Here is an 18,571-nt window from a genome sequence, read left to right on the forward strand (position 1 = left end):
TTTGTTAGTTATTTTTTTATATGTATTTACGTTGCTGTTGGTTTTTTTTTTTCTTTTTTTCTATTTGTTTTACTGATTGATAAGGTTTACTGTACTTGTGTTGGTAGTTTTATATCATTTTTTATTTTATTTTATATCTTAAGAATAAAGTTTTCGTAATTCTAAGGGAAAAATATAACCTGTTTTTTTTTTCTTTTTTTTTCGTCTCCGGTTGTTTATGTGAAAGTTTTGAATGATTCTTTACACACCACTTGTTTTTCAGTCTCCAGATATCAAAGCTCGCGTCACCCTCAGGAAACCCTGCATCATGCGTTCTTTTTTTTCCCTCCGGTTGTTTATGTAAGTTTTCATTGATTCTTTAAATGTACATGCTAGTGACAGTATTCGCCTTATCTGAGTAACCTTATCGTGCACAGAGGCAAAATTAAGATAAGATACTCTGAGAGATTCAAATTGCTGCATTATTCCCTTCCTCTCTGCAGCCTCCGCCCCTCCCACTACTGATGAGCTTACAGTCCTACACACACAGGTAATGAACTCCTTGCCTGACTCATAATCCTCTACCTGATAACGGGACCATCTCAATCATCCTGTCTAGTGCCTCTCCCTCTTTCTCTCTCTCTGCTACTTCTGCTACTACTACTACTACTACTACTACTAATACATATGTTTATTCGGAGAAGGAAATACAAAAGAAATGACGAAAGAGAAAAGAAAATAAGGCAAGAAAGCAAAACGAAGTGAAAATAAAGACTCAGAGAGAGAGAGAGAGAGAGAGAGAGAGAGAGAGAGAGAGAGAGAGAGAGAGAGAGATGAGAGAGAGAGAGAGAGATCCGAACCATTAACTGTATCTCTAAAACGCCTTAATTTTTAAACCTTTAATTCGTTGTTTTATTTCCGAACCGTTTTCTTGTCCCTCTTGAAATTGTGCTTCGTAATATTTGGCCAGAGAGAGAGAGAGAGAGAGAGAGAGAGAGAGAGAGAGAGAGAGAGAGAGAGAGAGAGAGAGTTCTTCACATGGTTTCCCTTCATGACTTGCCTATTTTTTCCCTTCAAGAAGTACAAGTTTTAACCATAACGTTTCTCGGGGGCACTTAACAGGTGGCGCGCAGCTCTCTCTCTCTCTCTCTCTCTCTCTCTCTCTCTCTCTCTCTCTCTCTCTCTCTCTCTCTCTCTCTCTCTCTCAGACACACAGGATAGAGGGAACGTTTCACACCCAAGGTCATTTATTCCTTCATTGGTGACCTACTCATACATCTGACCTTGCCCGCATCCTAAGTCCTCGCGAGGCTTCACAAGTGCAACATACAGACCAGAGAATTGCACAGATACAACAGACGTAAGGAAATCAGGGAAGTTCCAATGAGCCAGACCTACACGTGGAAGTCTCTGTATGAAACTTTTTGTACGTAAGAGGGACACTGGGTTAGGGATACAAAAACTCGGGGAAAAAAAAAAAAAAAAGAAAAGAAAAATCCACGGAGTATGTCCCTAAACTACACCATAGAAAGCAAAGAAAGACAAAAAAAAAATAGAAAGCTTCAAAATAGCAACGACACACAGACACACACACACACACACACACACACACACACGCACATCTTCGGTAGTACGTATGTCGGTGCGTAACCTGGATTTAAAAGTCACGGTGTGGATAACAATAATTTATGGTGGTGGAAGAGAAGACCCACGTAGAACCACAACCCGCTCAGCAGAAGCGCCCCCATATGTAGCTAAGGGTCACGCTACAGCTGGTGGTGGTGGTGGTGGTGGTGGTGGTGATGGTAGTAGTGGTGATGGTAATGACAATAATGACGAGGAGGAGGAGGAGGAGGAGGAGGAGGAGGAGGAGGAGGAGGAGGAGGAGGGGGAAGAGGAGGAGGAGGAGGAGGAGGAGGAGGAGGAGGAGGAAACGAAGAAGAAGAAGAAGAAGAAGAAGAAGAAGAAGAAAAAGAAGACGAAGAAGAAGAAGAAGAAGAAGAAGAAGAAGAAAATGATGATGATGATGATGATGATGATGATGATGATGATGAAGAAATAAAAATAAAAAATAAGGAATAAACTGACGTGAGAATCTTACTAATTATTTCTGTGACCTTTGATGAGAGCAGCGTTTCAAAATATTGACCTATGAGTTTCTTAATGTCTTGAGAGTACGTATGTATGTATGTTTGTATTTTATGTGACAGCGATTTTACTGCATTACTAATATTTCATCATTATCTGTAGAAAGTTGCATCACTGTATTCCTTCAGTTACTTGAGGAAAAAAAGATAAGTTGAACATTACAAAAAAAAAATGGTGTTTCTTATTATTTTCCTTTTTCTTTTTCTTTTTTTTTCGTTTTCGTGTAACACAAAATACTTTTATATCATTCGCAAACTGCTTTCACACCATTCACATTCGCTTTTTCTCAAATTTCATATTACCAAGCTACCCGTTTCAATCAACACTTACTAGACTAACCTTTAAATCAAATCACTCACTTATCTTTCTTTTTCAATCAATATACAGCAGATTATGCTTAAAGTGATATTACCCATCTCCCTTTTTTAATCAATACTTATCAGATTATGTTTGAAATTATACCACTAAGTCACCTTCCTTGTTTAATCAGTTATACCAACCACTTATTTTTCAACCAATGTACGTATACCTACTTAAAAACTACATCAACTGTCTTCCTTGGCAACCAATACTCAAAATAACTATGCCTGCTACTTAATGCCACACAGATATGCCTTCCCTTCAATATCCTCCTTCAGACCACGACACAGCGACAGTCCTTTCATTCCACACACAGTACATCCAACGGTACTCTCTCTCTCTCTCTCTCTCTCTCTCTCTCTCTCTCTCTGTTAGTGTGGCGGTAACAGAATCAAGCATCAGAGCCACGAACGTTCCTGCATCACCCTCTTAATAGCAATGAGCGCCCAAGCCAACCTATCTATCCAGTCTCCGCTCCTCTCTCTCAGTCACTCACCCTTCCCGTGCGTCAGAGAGAGAGAGAGAGAGAGAGAGAGAGAGAGAGAGAGAAACCCACACAATGACAAGCGATAAGACAAATGTTTACTTGACCCACGGAAGTCAGAGGAGAGAAAGAGATGAGGGGAGGGAGAGATGGAGGGAAAGACAGGAGGGAAGAGGGAGAGAGTCAAATTTAAGGCGAAGCAGCAGTGAACCAGTGAATCAACAGTGAAGGAGCAGTGTCATGGCGCTAGTGGTCTCTATGTGGGTCATGTGGTCCTCTCCCCATTCCTCCTTCCCTCCCTCCCCCCATCTTTACCTCACCACTAACCTAACCCTCTGCAGCCGCCTCTCTTGCCACTACTGCCCGCCATCTGCAGTGGCTCCTCTCCCCAAAACCTGCTTCACGAAGACCAGTTTAGGGATAGTAACTGTGGTGAATTCCTGTGTGTGTGTGTATGTGTGTGTGTGTGTTCTTGTTGCAGTGGCGTAACCCAAGGAGGAACGTTTTCAGCTTATTGTCTATGAATGTATGTATGTATTTATGTTTCTATCTATCTATCCACCTTAAAACCTATCTATATATGTATTCATCTATCTATCTACCTGTATCACTGATGAAAAGTTGTAGGTGAGCGCGGGAATAATTCGGAAGGGTTTAAGTTCTCAACAGACTCAAGAGGAACCACGGTGATTAAACTTAACAGTGAATCTTTACCCTGCGTGTGCTCGACTGCAAACCCACAACACTCGTCCCCCTGTGATTTGTAAAATGTTACATACTGCATTTTTTCTCTTTTTTTTCGGTACCTGGTTGCAATTGTAATGAGATAATGTTGAAATATTAAATAACTGACTTCCTGGGTGTTCTCTCTCTCTCTCTCTCTCTCTCTCTCTCTCTCTCTCTCTCTCTCTCTCTCTCTCTCTCTCTCTCTCTCTCTCTCTGGACCATCTGACGCAAGCAAAGAAACCAACCTATATTTAGACTAAAAAACTAACCCTTAATATATTTGCTGAAACTCTCTCTCTCTCTCTCTTTCTCTTTCTCTCTCTCTCTCTCTCTCTCTCTCTCTCTCTCTCTCTCTCTCTCTCTCTCTCTCTCTCTGGAACGAGGAGAAAAGCAATGTGAGGGACTGAAAGGAGAAATGAGGTGAAAGGAGGAAGCAGGTATGAATGGATACTAATGATATTAATTCCTCGCCACTATCAGACCGTTTAACACAATGCAGGAAATGAAAGCAGATAATAATACTAATCATGGCTTCGTAATAATGGCGGAAAACGAACCAGAGAGAGAGAGAGAGAGAGAGAGAGAGAGAGAGAGAGAGAGAGAGAGAGAGAGAGAGAGAGAGAGAGAGTGAAGTTGTAACAATAACAGCATCAGTGAAAAGGATGAAAGAGAATGAAAGATAAAAGAAATATAGGTAAGAGAAAGAGAAAATCAAGATAACATTACATACTTCCTTTGACAGAGAGAGAGAGAGAGAGAGAGAGAGAGAGAGAGAGAGAGAGAGAGAGAGAGAGAGAGAGAGAGAGAGTTAATGTGTTTGGAAAGCGGAAAGGGGAAAAATGGCGTGGTTTAACTTGCAAGGTCCAGCGGCTGAAGGGGAAACTTAGGGAAATATTGACACAAGTTCTCTCACTTTCGCAGGATGTGGCGTGGGAGGAGGAATGAAAGTCTTGGAAGCTTCTAGAAAAATAAATAAATAAAATAAATAAATAAATAAATAAATGAATAAATAAATAAATAAATAAATAAATAATAAAATAATAATAAACTACATAAATACAAATGGAACATAGGAAAAATATATAAAATGCATGCTGGGAAAGAAAGTTATAGAAAGTGGCGTTGAAGGGTGTATGTAGCCTGGACAAACTCGATCAATGCTAATAAATGACAATAACATAATGCAATGACGAAAACAACATGACAATTGAGTAGCCTTATCACCAGTAGCTGATCGGATACCTTAGCAGCAAGAACGGCATCAGTCTGTTTGCTTGTGAAAAGTAAAACAGAAGCAGACACAACCAATGCAGTAAACAATTCACCAATCTACCTAACATTTCCTTATTAATAAATACGGTTTCTATTATTTATCTTTTGCTTTTCAACATTTTTTTTTAATATCGTTTTTTTTTTTTTCTTTCTCAGGGCGTTGGTAAGAGAAGTAACCTGTTTGCCAGAGAAAGTGACGAGATCCGCTTAATATGAAATGCATAAAGTGAATCAGAATATTGTATTTTAGTCATCAGAATTAATAATATATGAAAATAAACAAATAAATGTGGTTTTATGGAAATAACTCTAGCCTACTAATTTCGAGTGACATCTCATATCAACATTTTTTTTTTGTGATCTACACAATGAAGAGATTAACAATGAAATTAACAAACTGCATTAATATGAATATAACCCCTGCTTGGATGGAAACGCTGATGGCATTTCAGTATTATCTAATAAATGAATAAACAAATAAAAACCACATAATAGTTAAACAAGAATCACTATACATTCCAAACTATAGAATGAAGAAAACAAGAGCCACGTAAGTCAGGATAAGCACAACACCTCAGACTAGATGAACCTTCCTCTGTTTCTCTCAAACCTGGCGCGGAACAAGACCGTCCTTACCTGGCCGGCACGTACTGGCGCCAGAGTCTTGCTAAAGTTGTCATTCTGGGCTCACGGAAGCTGTCCACGTGACTATAACACCCGCCACACGCACCACACTCCTGCCACGCGTCTTGTCCCTCACTCAGGAGTCCTCAAGTACATTGCTCCCTTGAGAAAGTCCGAGTTGAGCTTTCTTTTCTCAGTCTTACCGCAGCCTCTCACAGCTTCCACCAGAGCGAGGCGCATACATCCACCCACCAAGAGCTCTCGGTCGCTACTGAGCCAGCTGATTTGAAGTTTCCATTTCTTTCGTTCGCTGATTTCGCTCGTGCTCCGCCTCCTCACTTTCTTTTCCTCAAGATCCAATTAAATCTGGTTGGATCTTGCTTCTCTTAAACTACTTTCGAAGGAAATGATTGGTCGTGTTCTCAGGGGTGTTTTTCTTCTTGCTGATGATGCATAATTGTAGCCAAACCATCACTAGAAACTTGAGAACTCTTGGAATTTCCATTAGCTTCCATTAATCTTCTCTTATACTACTTTAAAAGACCACGGAAATTATTATTATTATTTTTTTTCATAGTCGTGTTATCATGTTTTCCCCATTGATGATGCACAATCACTGATAAACCACTATATGCGTGCAAACACTTGAAAGCTCCATTAGCTTCCATTAAAGCATGCACAACGTGTCAAGATAGGAAGACGAAATGATTATAAGGTAAAAGTTTCGCAGCCTCGCCTTTTCGTTTCTTGCGCCGTGGCCTCACAGAATGACAGGTGGACAGGAGGAGTTCACACTTTCATTGTGATAACCGACAATTCACCGCACTAAAAGCACAATACAAGACCTTTACAAGCACGTAGTACCAGAGAGAAAAGAGAGAATAAATAAATTATCTTTCCAGTTTCTAGCCTACATAATGTTTAGAAATGACTGTAGAACAAAAGGAAACATCTCGAGTGGTTTGTGATTAAGGCAAGGTGTGCCAAATAGCATTCAAAGGGTTAATAAGAGCATGAGTAATATATGAAGACCCGTATAACAATGAGCGGGAATAACGAATATATTTCTCTAATGACTGCTAGCATTTCTTTTTTCTTCGTTTGTTCTTTCTCCGTCCATGACCTTAGTGCCTGACAGATGGACCTGCGGTGGTCTGAAGAATGGGAACAATAGATAGGAGTCAGCATCAGCATACGAACGTGCAATGAACGGGAATAATTGAAGTACACGTCACTGATGGTCATCGATATTTCTTTCTGCTTCGCTCGCTCTCCAGTTCTCGCTCCACTTATCATAACTTAAGGAGGTTTATGGAGTGGAATTATAGAGTGAGGGGAATGTTTTATGAAGTGTGGACATGCAATGGACACATACAATACACCAAGATAAATGGGTTTCTTGTGACCATTCTTTTTTTTTTTTTTTTCCTTCATACATTCGTTCTTTCTGAGTCATTCGGGAGCTTCAAAATATTAGATGAATTCATGGATGAGGATGATAGGAGGAAATGGGTAGGTATTATAGTTCATCCAGAGATTGTCACCTGTAGGCCTGATGGATTACTGTAGCTTATTTTATTGTGTGAATCCATTTGAATCCTCACACATGGTATTTTAAACAGATAAATTTAATACGAGCACAAAGATGCGAGCAACATGAATGAACTGGAATGGATAGAAACAGCTGAATAAAACATAATAACGCCAACCTCCCTGACTTTAACAAGGAAGCAGCGAAAAGAGAAAGGGGAAAAGAGAGACATGAACTTAGGCTGCTCCATGTAACCTTATGGCCTAACCTTTCATTTGAACGAGTTTTGGTACGATATATGATTTTTTTTTTTCTTTTGTCGGGAGGGGAGGGGGGCGGGTGGCGGCAGGTGGAGAAGGGAGGTGGAGAGCGTAGGAACAATAATTTGATCTTGGCATATCGTTCTAACATTACACGGTGGCACAGTTTTAGCTTCATATGGAAGAGTTCAATTACTTACTCTCCTTCAGGCGTCACCCCGGGAAGGCCTTGGGTCATGTGGTATCACTTCCTGAACTTCAATTCTCACTTATATTTAATGAATAAATAAAAAATGAATAAATAAAATTAAGTAACTGGCACTACAGTTTCCAAGGAGGATGGTGTAATGAACCACAAGCAGATAATTATTTGTCGTGTGGCAAGGAAAGGAACACTCCAGTATTTACGATCCTGTACAATGTGCAACAGTTGAAGACATAAAATTACTTTTAATTATTTCAGACGATCCTTTAGTTACATAAACAATACTTCAATGCCTCAATAACCGTGTTCCTCATAAGGTCTTGGGCATCACTAAAGGTGACAATAGCACACATCACGATTGGTCTTGGAATATATTTGAATGACACTGACTCCATATCAACCTCTCATCATTTCAGGTAATTTTCGTTCACTGATTACTCTTATTACTGCCATACTTCTCAGAAGCTCCACCTCTGTATCTCTTATAGGTCAGCAGGCCTGGACAGTTTCCTTATGGGTCTTGAGTGGCAGTGTGAGGTCAGATTTGTCTACCAATCAGTGTATTAATGTAAGGACAACTTTTTTTTTTCCTTTAACATGAGGAAACTGACCAGGCTTTGGGAAAATTAAAGAAAAGTTATTATCTATCTATCTGCCCTCAAGAACTTGCCTTTTGTCTAAAATGGTCGCGTATTCTTCCAACAATATAACTTTTACAAAGTAGGAGAGAGAGAGAGAGAGAGAGAGAGAGAGAGAGAGAGAGGAGAGAGAGAGAGAGAGAGGAGAGAGAGAGAGAGAGAGAGAGAGAGAGAGAGAGAGAGAGAGAGAGAGAGAGAGAGAGAGAGAGAGAGAGAGAGAGAGAGAGAGAGTTTCATCATCTTTCAGCAAGGGTGAGGAAGTGTCTGGCTATTGCCTTGCCCCTACAAGTATTCATCCCAGTCATGAATAGGGAAGGAGATTATGAAGGCTACCATTATTACATCCTGTACAGAGCTATAATCTGTTCAAGGAAGATGCTGAAACATACACATAAACTCACAAAAAGCAAGAAATTATATGAAAAGTATTGAAAATTTTTAAAAAGTAATGCCATCAAGACAAGGCAGACCAAGTAAATAATTATATCACTATAAAAAGTCACTTGTAGCAAAAACTTTCACATTATTTAAGAAAATCTGAAAATAAAAATAAAAAAGGGAGTAGTGTAAACTCAACTCAGTCTTGTACAAATACAATTAGGTGAAAACACAAGCATAAATTCACCTTGTATTAAAAAGAAATACAAAGGCCACAAAAATTATCTTTAGACCTCACAATCTTTATGGCCTTAATGTCTAAGGTACTGTAACTTATACCTCCAAGTCAGAGGCTCAACTCCCAGCAAAAGCATCTCTCATGGGTGAAAAATTTATTCCACCTTCACATTAACTTTTCATGACCGCTGTGAAGAGAAGTATTGTTTACAAGGCAATGATGAGACATGTGCTACTTCTTGTTCATTTATGTCACAGGATTACAAAGGACTAATATTACTACAATAGGACAACAAGACTCCCTCATGACCACTCTGTTCTCTTTTCCTTGAGTGAATCTTGAGGTCAGACACTGGTACAGAAAAGCACGTACAAAAACATACACTCACATAGCTCCTCCTTTCTTCCTTCCATTATAGTTTATAGGCATGAGAGGACACACACACACACACACACACACACACACACACACACACACACACACACACACACACACACACACACACACACAGACACACATTTTCTCTCTCTTCTTCCTTCCTCACAGTTTACAGATACAATGAGGCACACACACCATCTTTGTACAAAAACCTTAATCATAATATCACATTGGTACACCGGTCAGGTATTCAGATAACTGCACTTAAGTTCACACTATTCCCTTTCCCTGCTGTGATATGCTGTGCTGCTGCTGCCTTGCTGTGTGCACCTTAACACAAGTCACCACGCTTGTATCACTCCAGAGTCATATGTTTTTTAATGACATCACGCATCACACAATATTCTGGTCACTTTTTCGTCACTGGAATCCTGAGTTGAAATGAGGAGGGATTCTTCATGATAAACGTACGCATGTATATTCTTCATTGCACAGTCACACAAGCACATCACAAAAGTTTATAAGGCTGGAAATGTATACTTCATTACCACGTTGTTTGATTCTTATAGCAATACTTAGAGTGAGGATGCAACACCTCTCAGCTTCCCTCAGAGTATGCAATCCCCACTACAAAAAACCCTCTTAAGGAGTTCAGCATCCACATCATATCCACAGGTACAAAAGAGGACCTCCACCACCACCACTACCACCACCAGGGATGAAAAACAGTACAGGGAGTCCTCGGTTTATGACAGTCTTGACTTCTACCGTTTCATGGTTACAACGCTGGCAGTGCTTGTCCCTGTACATTCCCCTTTGCTGATTTTTGTTTTATTACTGATTCATTTCCTTATCTTATTATTTACTGTATGTCCTGCATGTGTTTTCTTTACAGGTACAGTATTATATTTTTATGTCCTAGATTACAACTTTACAGTACTACAACATTAGCAAAAGTGAGTGACATACTTGTAGGTGCTTACTTAGGCTGGTTCCAACCTACACTGAAAACTGGTTTCCGACGTGGCATAGAAACAGAAATGTCAAAACTCGAGGATCCCTTATACCGTCTCTCATCCTTGACCACCACTACTACACAACACACTACTTGGCTAATACAACTGGCCCACCTCAGGACTGGTAAGCATACTCCTTCCCTGAGGACTCCACAGTACTGAGAGGTGGTGATGGCGGAGGGCCAGTGTCATAGGTTGCCTTGGTGATGGCGAGAGTCTTCACCCCCATGTCAACACAGCCGTCCTCGGAGGCGATGCGACGCGCCGGGGAGGTGAAGCAGCGGCTGACTTGCCTGGTGCTGTGGTTGTTGTTCTCAGTGACAGAGGTCTCCATCACTGCCTGCTTGTGGTGGAGACGAATGGGAGGAATAGAAGGAATGGGTTGCATTAGTAGGATTAAATGTTTGTCACTTTCTTCATAATTATATTTCACATTCTTCTTTTCCCCACAAGAGTTATTTATGAGAATTTCTGTTAAATAAGACAATCACTAATACATTAGAATTCACTGTATGTCAATATCTTTATCATTTCATTTAACATTCTCATTTAATATTATCTTAACATTCTTAATGTTTAAGAATACAGTCTATGATCTTGTGGTATTATAATTCAATCAATCTTTCCCTGCCTAGCACAATACTGACCTTTTCATCATCTGCTGCAGTGATGGTGATGCCCTGGTGAGGCAGGTAGCCGTTGGGTCCCTTCCCCCGAGGTGTCTGAGGTAGGGAGTAGGTGGAGGTCTCTCGGTGGATGTGAAGGGAAGTGTCCTCATACTTGACTGACCGGGTATCATCTGGAACAAAAACAACCAAAACATTTTAGTGATAAATCATGGAAAAAATAATATCAAAGTCAGTAGAGGTTGTTAAAAATCAAGAATGACACATGTGAATATGTTGGCAATTAAGGAATACACAAGAAATGCCTAAAATAGTCCAGAAATAACTTGGCACTAAAGGAAATAAAGAATAACACACTAATACCAGTATGCATTCCTCCATAAAATACTGAAGTTTAGAATAAGTAGAAAGAAAATCCAGTATCAGCAAAGAGTGTGCATCAACTTAAGCAAGGACTGGATAAGTACAGATATGGGGCAGGGTCACAAGCCCTGTGAATTACAATCAGGTGAATACATCTAAGTAAATACATACATTAATAAAGATAATAAGATAATAACCATCAACATGAGAAATTTAAGGGAGTAGACAGTATGGTGAGCTCCATCAAAATATTTTAGCACACACTAGAACTGCTGCTAAAGTACAAAGGTCAGAAATCAAGTAACCTGCCACACTCACTCACTGTTTGACACCTCCCCTCAATCTCAAGTCCTCTGATCAGCCAAGAATGTGCCAGTCATCAGATTTTACTACTTAAGCACCAGCAGACCAGAGTACTTTCACGCTATTTGATGTTTCCTTAGTCACAAATCACTTCAGGACATCTCTTATTGTTTTACAGCCAACTCTCCTCCTCATGCTGGCTCAACACTGTATGATCTACTTTTTTCTACTTCTTTTCTCTCTCATAGGTGGTCTAAAAGATTTAATACAGTGCCTTTAGTGTTGTGCATTGTTATACATCATAGTGAAAGAATTAAAAAAAAAGACAGAAGATAGAGGAAGGGAGTGTGGTATGTTACGTGATCTCCAGCCATAACTGTGTGTATGATTCAACCCTATACAAACTTACACTGAATATTTACTGCAGGATGGAAGCACTGCCACTGTACACTACTTCACTTCATTACCTACTGTTACCTTAAGATTCGCTTTTTCCGTCTGGGGCATGGAAACAGTGAACAAAGGTTGCCAACAGTTACAAAATATCAGTCTTCCATTAGATTTGTATGTTAGACAATTATTATACTACTGATACTTCAAATAAAGAAATAAACATGAAATATCACATAAATACACTCAGAAATAGTTCAGAAATACCTAGAAAGTAATGTATCCAGTGCCTCCATAAGTAGAGACATACAAAATATCAAGATGACTCAAACACCACAAGACAGCCTAACTAATCAGCCAATGCAAACCTTTGAAATAGTACTGTAAAAGCTTCTGTAGGTAAATCTTATAAATAATCTCCATAGTAACTCCTGAAATACCCAGCAGGTGCAATTATTAAGAGTTATTCCAATGCTATGAAAACCTCGCCAAAACAGGTAAAGTAATAAACCATTCTTAGCCTTTGAAATGTAGTAAATGCTTCTGTAAGTAAAGAATTGCCACAGAAAATCGTTACGCAATGCCAGAGATAAACTAACGTAACACGGGTGAGTCATTCCCAATGCTACAAACACTCACCAAAGCAGATACCCCAGTGAACTATATTGCTAACCCTTGGAATACTCTACAGCCTTCCATTAGTAAAGGAAACCTCCACAAAGAATCAATATGTTCCTTGTCAACACACCTGCAATCTGACTTTCCACACTCATTCTGTCACTACACACCTGTTATTCAGTCTTTCCAAATATGCCCACACTTGTTATTTGACTTTTTTTCAGTCTACATAGTCATTTTCTTGTCTATACACCTGTTCTCTCTCTCTCTCTCTCTCTCTCTCTCTCTCTCTCTCTCTCTCTCTCTCTCTCTCTCTCTCTCTCTCCAAACCTTTCCATCCCAGAAATATGCAAACTTAACTCTATTCACTCATTCCCAGCCTCATGAACACCTCACCATCAGAGTGCTTGTTGCGGCAGGTATAGACAGAAGCTGACACCACCACAATGAGGAGCAGGAGGCCCAGTGCTGCCCCCAGGATGATGTACAGGTGGGTGCTGGACAGGCTGCTTGGCTCTCCCTCCCGCACCACTGGCACCTGCTCCCGTGCCTCCACCTCCCCTTCCTGTGGCTTCTGGGTGGTGCTTGCTGAGTGACCTGCATGGGTGAAAAGGTTTAAGTTCACTTGCTAAGGTGGCAATCCCTAAAGAAGAAGATCCAAAAGGATTAACCAAATCTAGAGAAATTCCTTCTATTTATCATTTCTTGTTTTTCTCTTTTTCATTAGTGTTTCTTTCGGATATCCTCTTTCTTTTCCTCTTTTCATTCATATCCTCAGAAAAGCATCAGAAGGAAATGAGTGGGAAGAACAAAGAAAACCTGAAGACTGTGTGAAGGAGGATACAACTCACAAGGATGAACACCCCGAGAAGAGACTGTTTATTACTATGAAAAGGGGAAGAAACTCATAAGCTGCAGAAAGCAACACACTCACCAGGAGCAATATTCCTCAGTGCCTTGGAGAAGTTAGAGCGGCCAGCCATATTGAAGCACTGCATCTTGAAGTCATAGGAAGTGTTTGCCTTGAGGTGTGACACAACATGTTCCCTCTTGTCTGGATCCAGCACTGTCACCTGATGAGGGGTTTGATGTTAGGGATCACAGCTGCCAGTGTACAGATAGAGGTATAGAGTACTGGAATATGTGAGAGAAATGGGTGACATAAGAATGACAGGATGGAAGAAGGAAATGCAAGGACAGGAATAAAAGTAGGCTTCCTTTTTCAACCTTCTCTAGTTATTAAGGGTGACAGCTGATAGTGTATGGACAGAGGAGTGGAATAGGTGAGAGAAATGGGTGAAAGAAGAATGTGAGAATTGAAGGATGTGAGGAGCAATTGCAAAGGCAGGAATAAAGGCAATCTTTCTTCCCTAGCTTCCTCTTGTCATCTCTCCAGTCAGCCTGTCTATTTCAAGCCAACAAAACATATGCTCTCAACCCTCCTTCAAGTTCTTTGCCCACCTTGCCTTCTTTCACCATTCTTACATTGTCATTCTGCTACTTGAGGCGTCCATTAGTAAGCTGGACACAAGTCAAACACATCCTGAACTGAATAGATAAGAGATGATAATATATTAAGACTTATCACAACCTCAGCAGCAACACCCACCTTAGTGTAGCTCCCTGCCACCGTAGACTCCCGGTAGTGGATGAAGAATCCCTCCACAGGTATTCCTGGCGTGGGGTTGTAGCTCCACCTCACCCTGACCAATGTGGGGGTCTCCTGCTGCAGCGAGATGATGGTAGGGGGCTCCTCTGGCCGCTGGGTGTTTGAGTCCTCCTCCAGCAGGAATCGGCGGGAGGTCGGCCCAAGGAGGTTGTCATTGTTGGTGTAAACGGCGGCGATGCGGAACCTGTGGGTGTTGATGGGAAGGTTACTGGCTTTTGGAATTTTCTCTAGGACTCAATTCTCATGTCATGATAATTCTTTCACTCCTTTTTTACCCTTCTATTCATCAACATTTTTTTTCTTTTTTTTTTTTTTTTTGCTCTTTTGTTGCCCTCAGCCAGTGCTCCTCACATAAAAAAGATGATGAAGAGGTGCATCTCTTTTTTTCCCTTCTGAATTAGGTTTGCTCTTGGTTTTTCCTTCTTTGTGTATAAAGAAAAAGAACAGCAAAAACTACCATTCTCACCACAACAAACACTAATCACCACACACTACCCATATCACACCACCTATCACATCACCACCACACACCACACACACCTGTACACTCGTCCCGTCTGCAGTCCCGTCACTTCGTAGGTGGTGATGTGAGGCGGAATGTTTTCATCAGCCGTCATCCAGTGGCTTCCCTGGTGCTCTCGATTCCTCACCAACTTGTACTGAATCTGCAAGAAACAAACCATGAATAAGAAGAGGAGAAACAAAACAAAATGTAGCAATGAACAATCCTGGAACTAAAATGCCCTTCTCTTTTAAAACTGTTCCTGTACACACTTTACAAAGAACAGGAAATGAGCTCTTCATGTTATGCTCCCACAACCCCAGCCAGTCTCCCATTCAAGAAGGCAAAGGGTACAGAACCTTACCTTATAGAAGAGTATTGGCAGACTCTGTGACTCAGGGGGCCCCTCCCAGGACACCATCACCGACTCATCGGACACCTTGGTGATGTGGGGCACGGATGGGGGCACCATGCGTCCTGAAAGGGGTTGAGTAAGTAAGAGAGTAAGTAAGGAAGTAAGCAAGTAAGTTAGTACAAATATAAGTAAATTTCTGACTATTAAAACAATCACCTTGGAGTAAATCACAAAGTCTCACACTCTAACTTGTATGCAGCCACAAATCTTACCTTTCTTCCTGTTTCCCTTGCCTCCTTTTCTCATCTTGCCACCTCCATGCAGTGACAGGTCTCCCTCTCTCTCTGTCTTCTTTCTCTTCGACCCCTTCCTTCCTTTCCTTACTCCTCTCCCTCCTGACCCACCACTGCTGTCGCCATCCTGCACGTTTTTCCTCCGGGGACCCACAGCATCTGGTATGTGATCTGTTGGTGTAAAATGTAAGTGAATGATTTACTGACAACAGCACAATGTTACAGTCAGTTTCAAACAGGTGTTTGAAGTCCTTTCGCATAATGAAGTATTTTTATTCATGAGCAAGCAATTACATTTCTATATTCCCACGTCTCCCAAATAATGATGGGAGATATTTCAACCCTAAAGCTTATAAGAGGAACTAAGACCTGTCCTTTAGTATAGCGAAGTAATTTTATTCAAACATAGGCAAAGAGTAAAAGAATTGTTCAATGTCTCCCAAACAAAGCCTGTGATAATGACGGATGAATTTCAGCCCCAAACCATTCAGTAACACTCCTTCCCTTACCTGGCCTGGTGTGCGTGGCTCCTGGCACGGCTGTGACAGTCCGTGGCACCACACTCACCATGGCCACGCCCTGCACCGCCCCCTCAGGGTTGTGGGCGAAGCACTGGAAGATTCCTGCATGCTCCTTCTGCACGGCTCGGATCACCAAGCCTTCATCTGTGGGTGGAGGGCGAAGCTGTGAGTGTGTGCTTGTGGTGTAGAGGAAGAGGACTACAGTTACTTATTACCTCCTCCCTCATCTCACATCATCCTCCTCTTCACCCTCCTCCCCTCACTCATTTATTCTCCTTTGACTATCTGCTATCTTTGGTAATCCTCTTCCTTCAAGCACCAACTTCACCTTCCTGTGTCTAGCAAATGGAAACCCAGAGCCAGTGCAGGAGCGTCAAGCAAGAGGGTGTGACGTGAAAGAAGATTGTGTTCTGTTGGAGATGGAAGGGTTGAAAGTGATGATGAAGGGTTTTTATTTGTGGCATTCTCTCTCTCTCTCTCTCTCTCTCTCTCTCTCTCTCTCTCTCTCTCTCTCTCTCTCTCTCTCTCTCTCTCTCTCTGCCTCACTTGTGATAGCAATGTTGCCGTAGTCAAGCACCACCTCGCCGTTGAACACCCACATCACCCTGGGCTGTGGGTGACCCCGGGCACGGCAGTGAAGGGTCAGCGCCTCCCCCTCCTCCACGCGCTGTGACTGTGGTGCCCTCGTGATGCTGGGCGGCTCTGAGGCACAACAATGAAGTTATTATATACTTGTATCAATGCTGCACTAATTATAGAAAATACTTTAAATTTAAATGATGCATACTAATTTTCATTCTACCTATTATCTAACCTATTATCTGTCTATTACCTAGGTCTCTTAACTAACCTAAATCACTCAAAGCAAGCTGATCTTCACCCTTGAGCTTTATCTGTTACCTAAAAATACCCACAAAAAATAAACACAAAAATAAACAGGTAGAAAACAAGATTACCCATCCATATCTGTAACAATCCATCCATCAATCTATATACTTCACCCACCACAACAAAATAAAACCCTAAAATGCACACAACCCTACAAACTCACCCACAACCTCCACAGACACATGCAGAATCTTCTCCTTCCCCACATCATTGGTGGCATGACACAAGTACGCCCCTGCATCCTCTACAGCCACACTGGAAAGCTGCAGAGGACCCGTCAGACCCTTGGGACGCCCCTGAGGGAAGCGCGGTGCCGTATCGTGACCACCGCACTACTGGCTTTGGATTGCCATTCGCCAGACATGGCAGGGTAAGGTTGGTGCCTGAGGGAAGATGACAAAGTATTATAAAAGATAGAAGATGATTTAAGAGAGAATATATGAGTGATGAAAGAAGAGAGGATGATGAGGAGGGTGAGATGAAGCACAAGGAGGTAATAAGAAGTAGTTGTAGTCATCACATGGAGAAGGGAGGAAGGGAGGGGAGGAGAGGAGAGGAGAGGAGAGGAGAGGAGAGGAGAGGAGAGGAGAGGAGAGGAGAGGAGAGGAGAGGAGAGGAGAGAAGGAGGAGGAGGCAAAGAGGAAAGAGGAAATTCCAACAGCATGAATTAAAAGATGGAAAAAAACTGTTAAATCTCTCTCTCTCTCTCCTTTATAAACATCTCTCTTACTTTACATCAGCCAAAGCACATGACACAACACAACCTCACAAGAATCAACAAGCACAACAAACCCTTCCTTAATACTCTTACACTCACCTGCATGGCCAGAGTAAACAGTCTCAAAGCTCACAAACACAGGGGGAGCCACTGGGAGTGCTGGGGCCCTGGGGAGCACCTTGACTCTAGTGGCTGTGGGCAGAGTCACACCCCTCCCCAGTGCTTCGTTGTGGGCGTGGCAAGTGTACACGCCCTCTGCCCACATCCCGACATCCATCACCAGCAGGTCCCCATGTGGTGTCTGCTGGTATGCTGTGTGAGGGGAGGTGAGGTTAGGTTAGGTCAAGGAAACACAACAAAGGAAAAAAAAAAAAAAAAGGAAAGGACACACACACACACACACACACACACACACAACACACACACACACACACACACACACACACACACACACATACACAACACCTAACCTGACCTTCCTGACATTCTTTACCTTTGTCCGTGAGGTCAAGCAAGGTGCCGTCCCTGTAGAAGGTGAGCACAGCTTCAGGGATGGAGTAAGGCACCTCACATTCTACCCTCACTGCCCCGCCCTCCACCACCTGCACCTCCTCCTGCTGTGCCTCCCCCTCGGGTGCCCGCAGCACTGCCGCCTGCAGGTTGCCAGGGAGGGAGGTGAGGGCGATGGGGCCAAACCACGCCACACACTGCAGGAGGATTTGAGGTCTTAGTGTTGGTATAGTTGTGATCTCTCTCTCTTTGTCTGTCTATCTCTTATAGCAATTTGTGGCAGTCTTTTCATATCTTTATTTATTTTTAGTTGTTTAGTTTTAGTATCTTTCTTTATCTATCTATCTATCTCTCTATCTCTCTCTGACAGCAATTTCCTTCAGTTCTTTCATGTCAGTGCTAATCTTTCTATGTCCACTGTTACTTCTATCTCTCTTGCAGCATCTATTTTTCTCTTTCTAGCTTCAATCTTTGCTCTTTTAATCTCTTTATCCTTACACCCTCTTTCTATACCACTGTTCCATCTTCCCTTCCTCTCTCACCTGGTACAGCCCAGTTTGGTCAGCATACTGTGCCTC

General features: G+C 41.8%; 2 protein-coding genes across 3 annotated transcripts in view; both read right to left on the bottom strand.

The window, feature by feature from the left end:
* LOC135109864 (heparan sulfate 2-O-sulfotransferase pipe-like) overlaps positions 1 to 10,486 on the bottom strand; it is a 23,835-nt gene extending 13,349 nt beyond the window's left edge. The window contains exon 1 of one of the 2 annotated variants that reach the window (XM_064021648.1): positions 10,352 to 10,486. Coding sequence is in view for 1 of the 2 variants with exons in the window: in XM_064021647.1 (XP_063877717.1) it covers positions 5,606 to 5,649 (44 nt within the window). In the remaining variant the exon portion in view is untranslated. Of the gene's footprint in view, positions 1 to 5,605; positions 6,079 to 10,351 lie in introns of those variants that run through there. The other variant, XM_064021647.1, reaches the window with a different exon arrangement.
* Positions 9,076 to 18,571, bottom strand: part of LOC135109497 (interference hedgehog-like) — an 11,383-nt gene continuing 1,887 nt past the window's right edge. Inside the window, exons 3-16 of the mRNA XM_064020876.1 lie at positions 18,536 to 18,571; positions 17,977 to 18,190; positions 17,617 to 17,795; positions 16,929 to 17,097; positions 16,424 to 16,579; positions 15,866 to 16,021; positions 15,336 to 15,527; positions 15,073 to 15,185; positions 14,747 to 14,871; positions 14,147 to 14,390; positions 13,472 to 13,610; positions 12,934 to 13,134; positions 10,885 to 11,036; positions 9,076 to 10,577 (exon numbers count right to left, since the gene is read on the bottom strand). The exon at positions 18,536 to 18,571 is cut by the window's right edge and continues 194 nt beyond it. Of these exons, the coding sequence (XP_063876946.1) occupies positions 10,353 to 10,577; positions 10,885 to 11,036; positions 12,934 to 13,134; positions 13,472 to 13,610; positions 14,147 to 14,390; positions 14,747 to 14,871; positions 15,073 to 15,185; positions 15,336 to 15,527; positions 15,866 to 16,021; positions 16,424 to 16,579; positions 16,929 to 17,097; positions 17,617 to 17,795; positions 17,977 to 18,190; positions 18,536 to 18,571 (2,301 nt within the window). The 3' untranslated portion in view covers positions 9,076 to 10,352. The remainder of the gene's footprint in view (positions 10,578 to 10,884; positions 11,037 to 12,933; positions 13,135 to 13,471; positions 13,611 to 14,146; positions 14,391 to 14,746; positions 14,872 to 15,072; positions 15,186 to 15,335; positions 15,528 to 15,865; positions 16,022 to 16,423; positions 16,580 to 16,928; positions 17,098 to 17,616; positions 17,796 to 17,976; positions 18,191 to 18,535) is intronic.

Source organism: Scylla paramamosain, chromosome 19, assembly GCF_035594125.1.
Source record: "Scylla paramamosain isolate STU-SP2022 chromosome 19, ASM3559412v1, whole genome shotgun sequence".
NCBI lineage: Eukaryota > Metazoa > Arthropoda > Malacostraca > Decapoda > Portunidae > Scylla > Scylla paramamosain.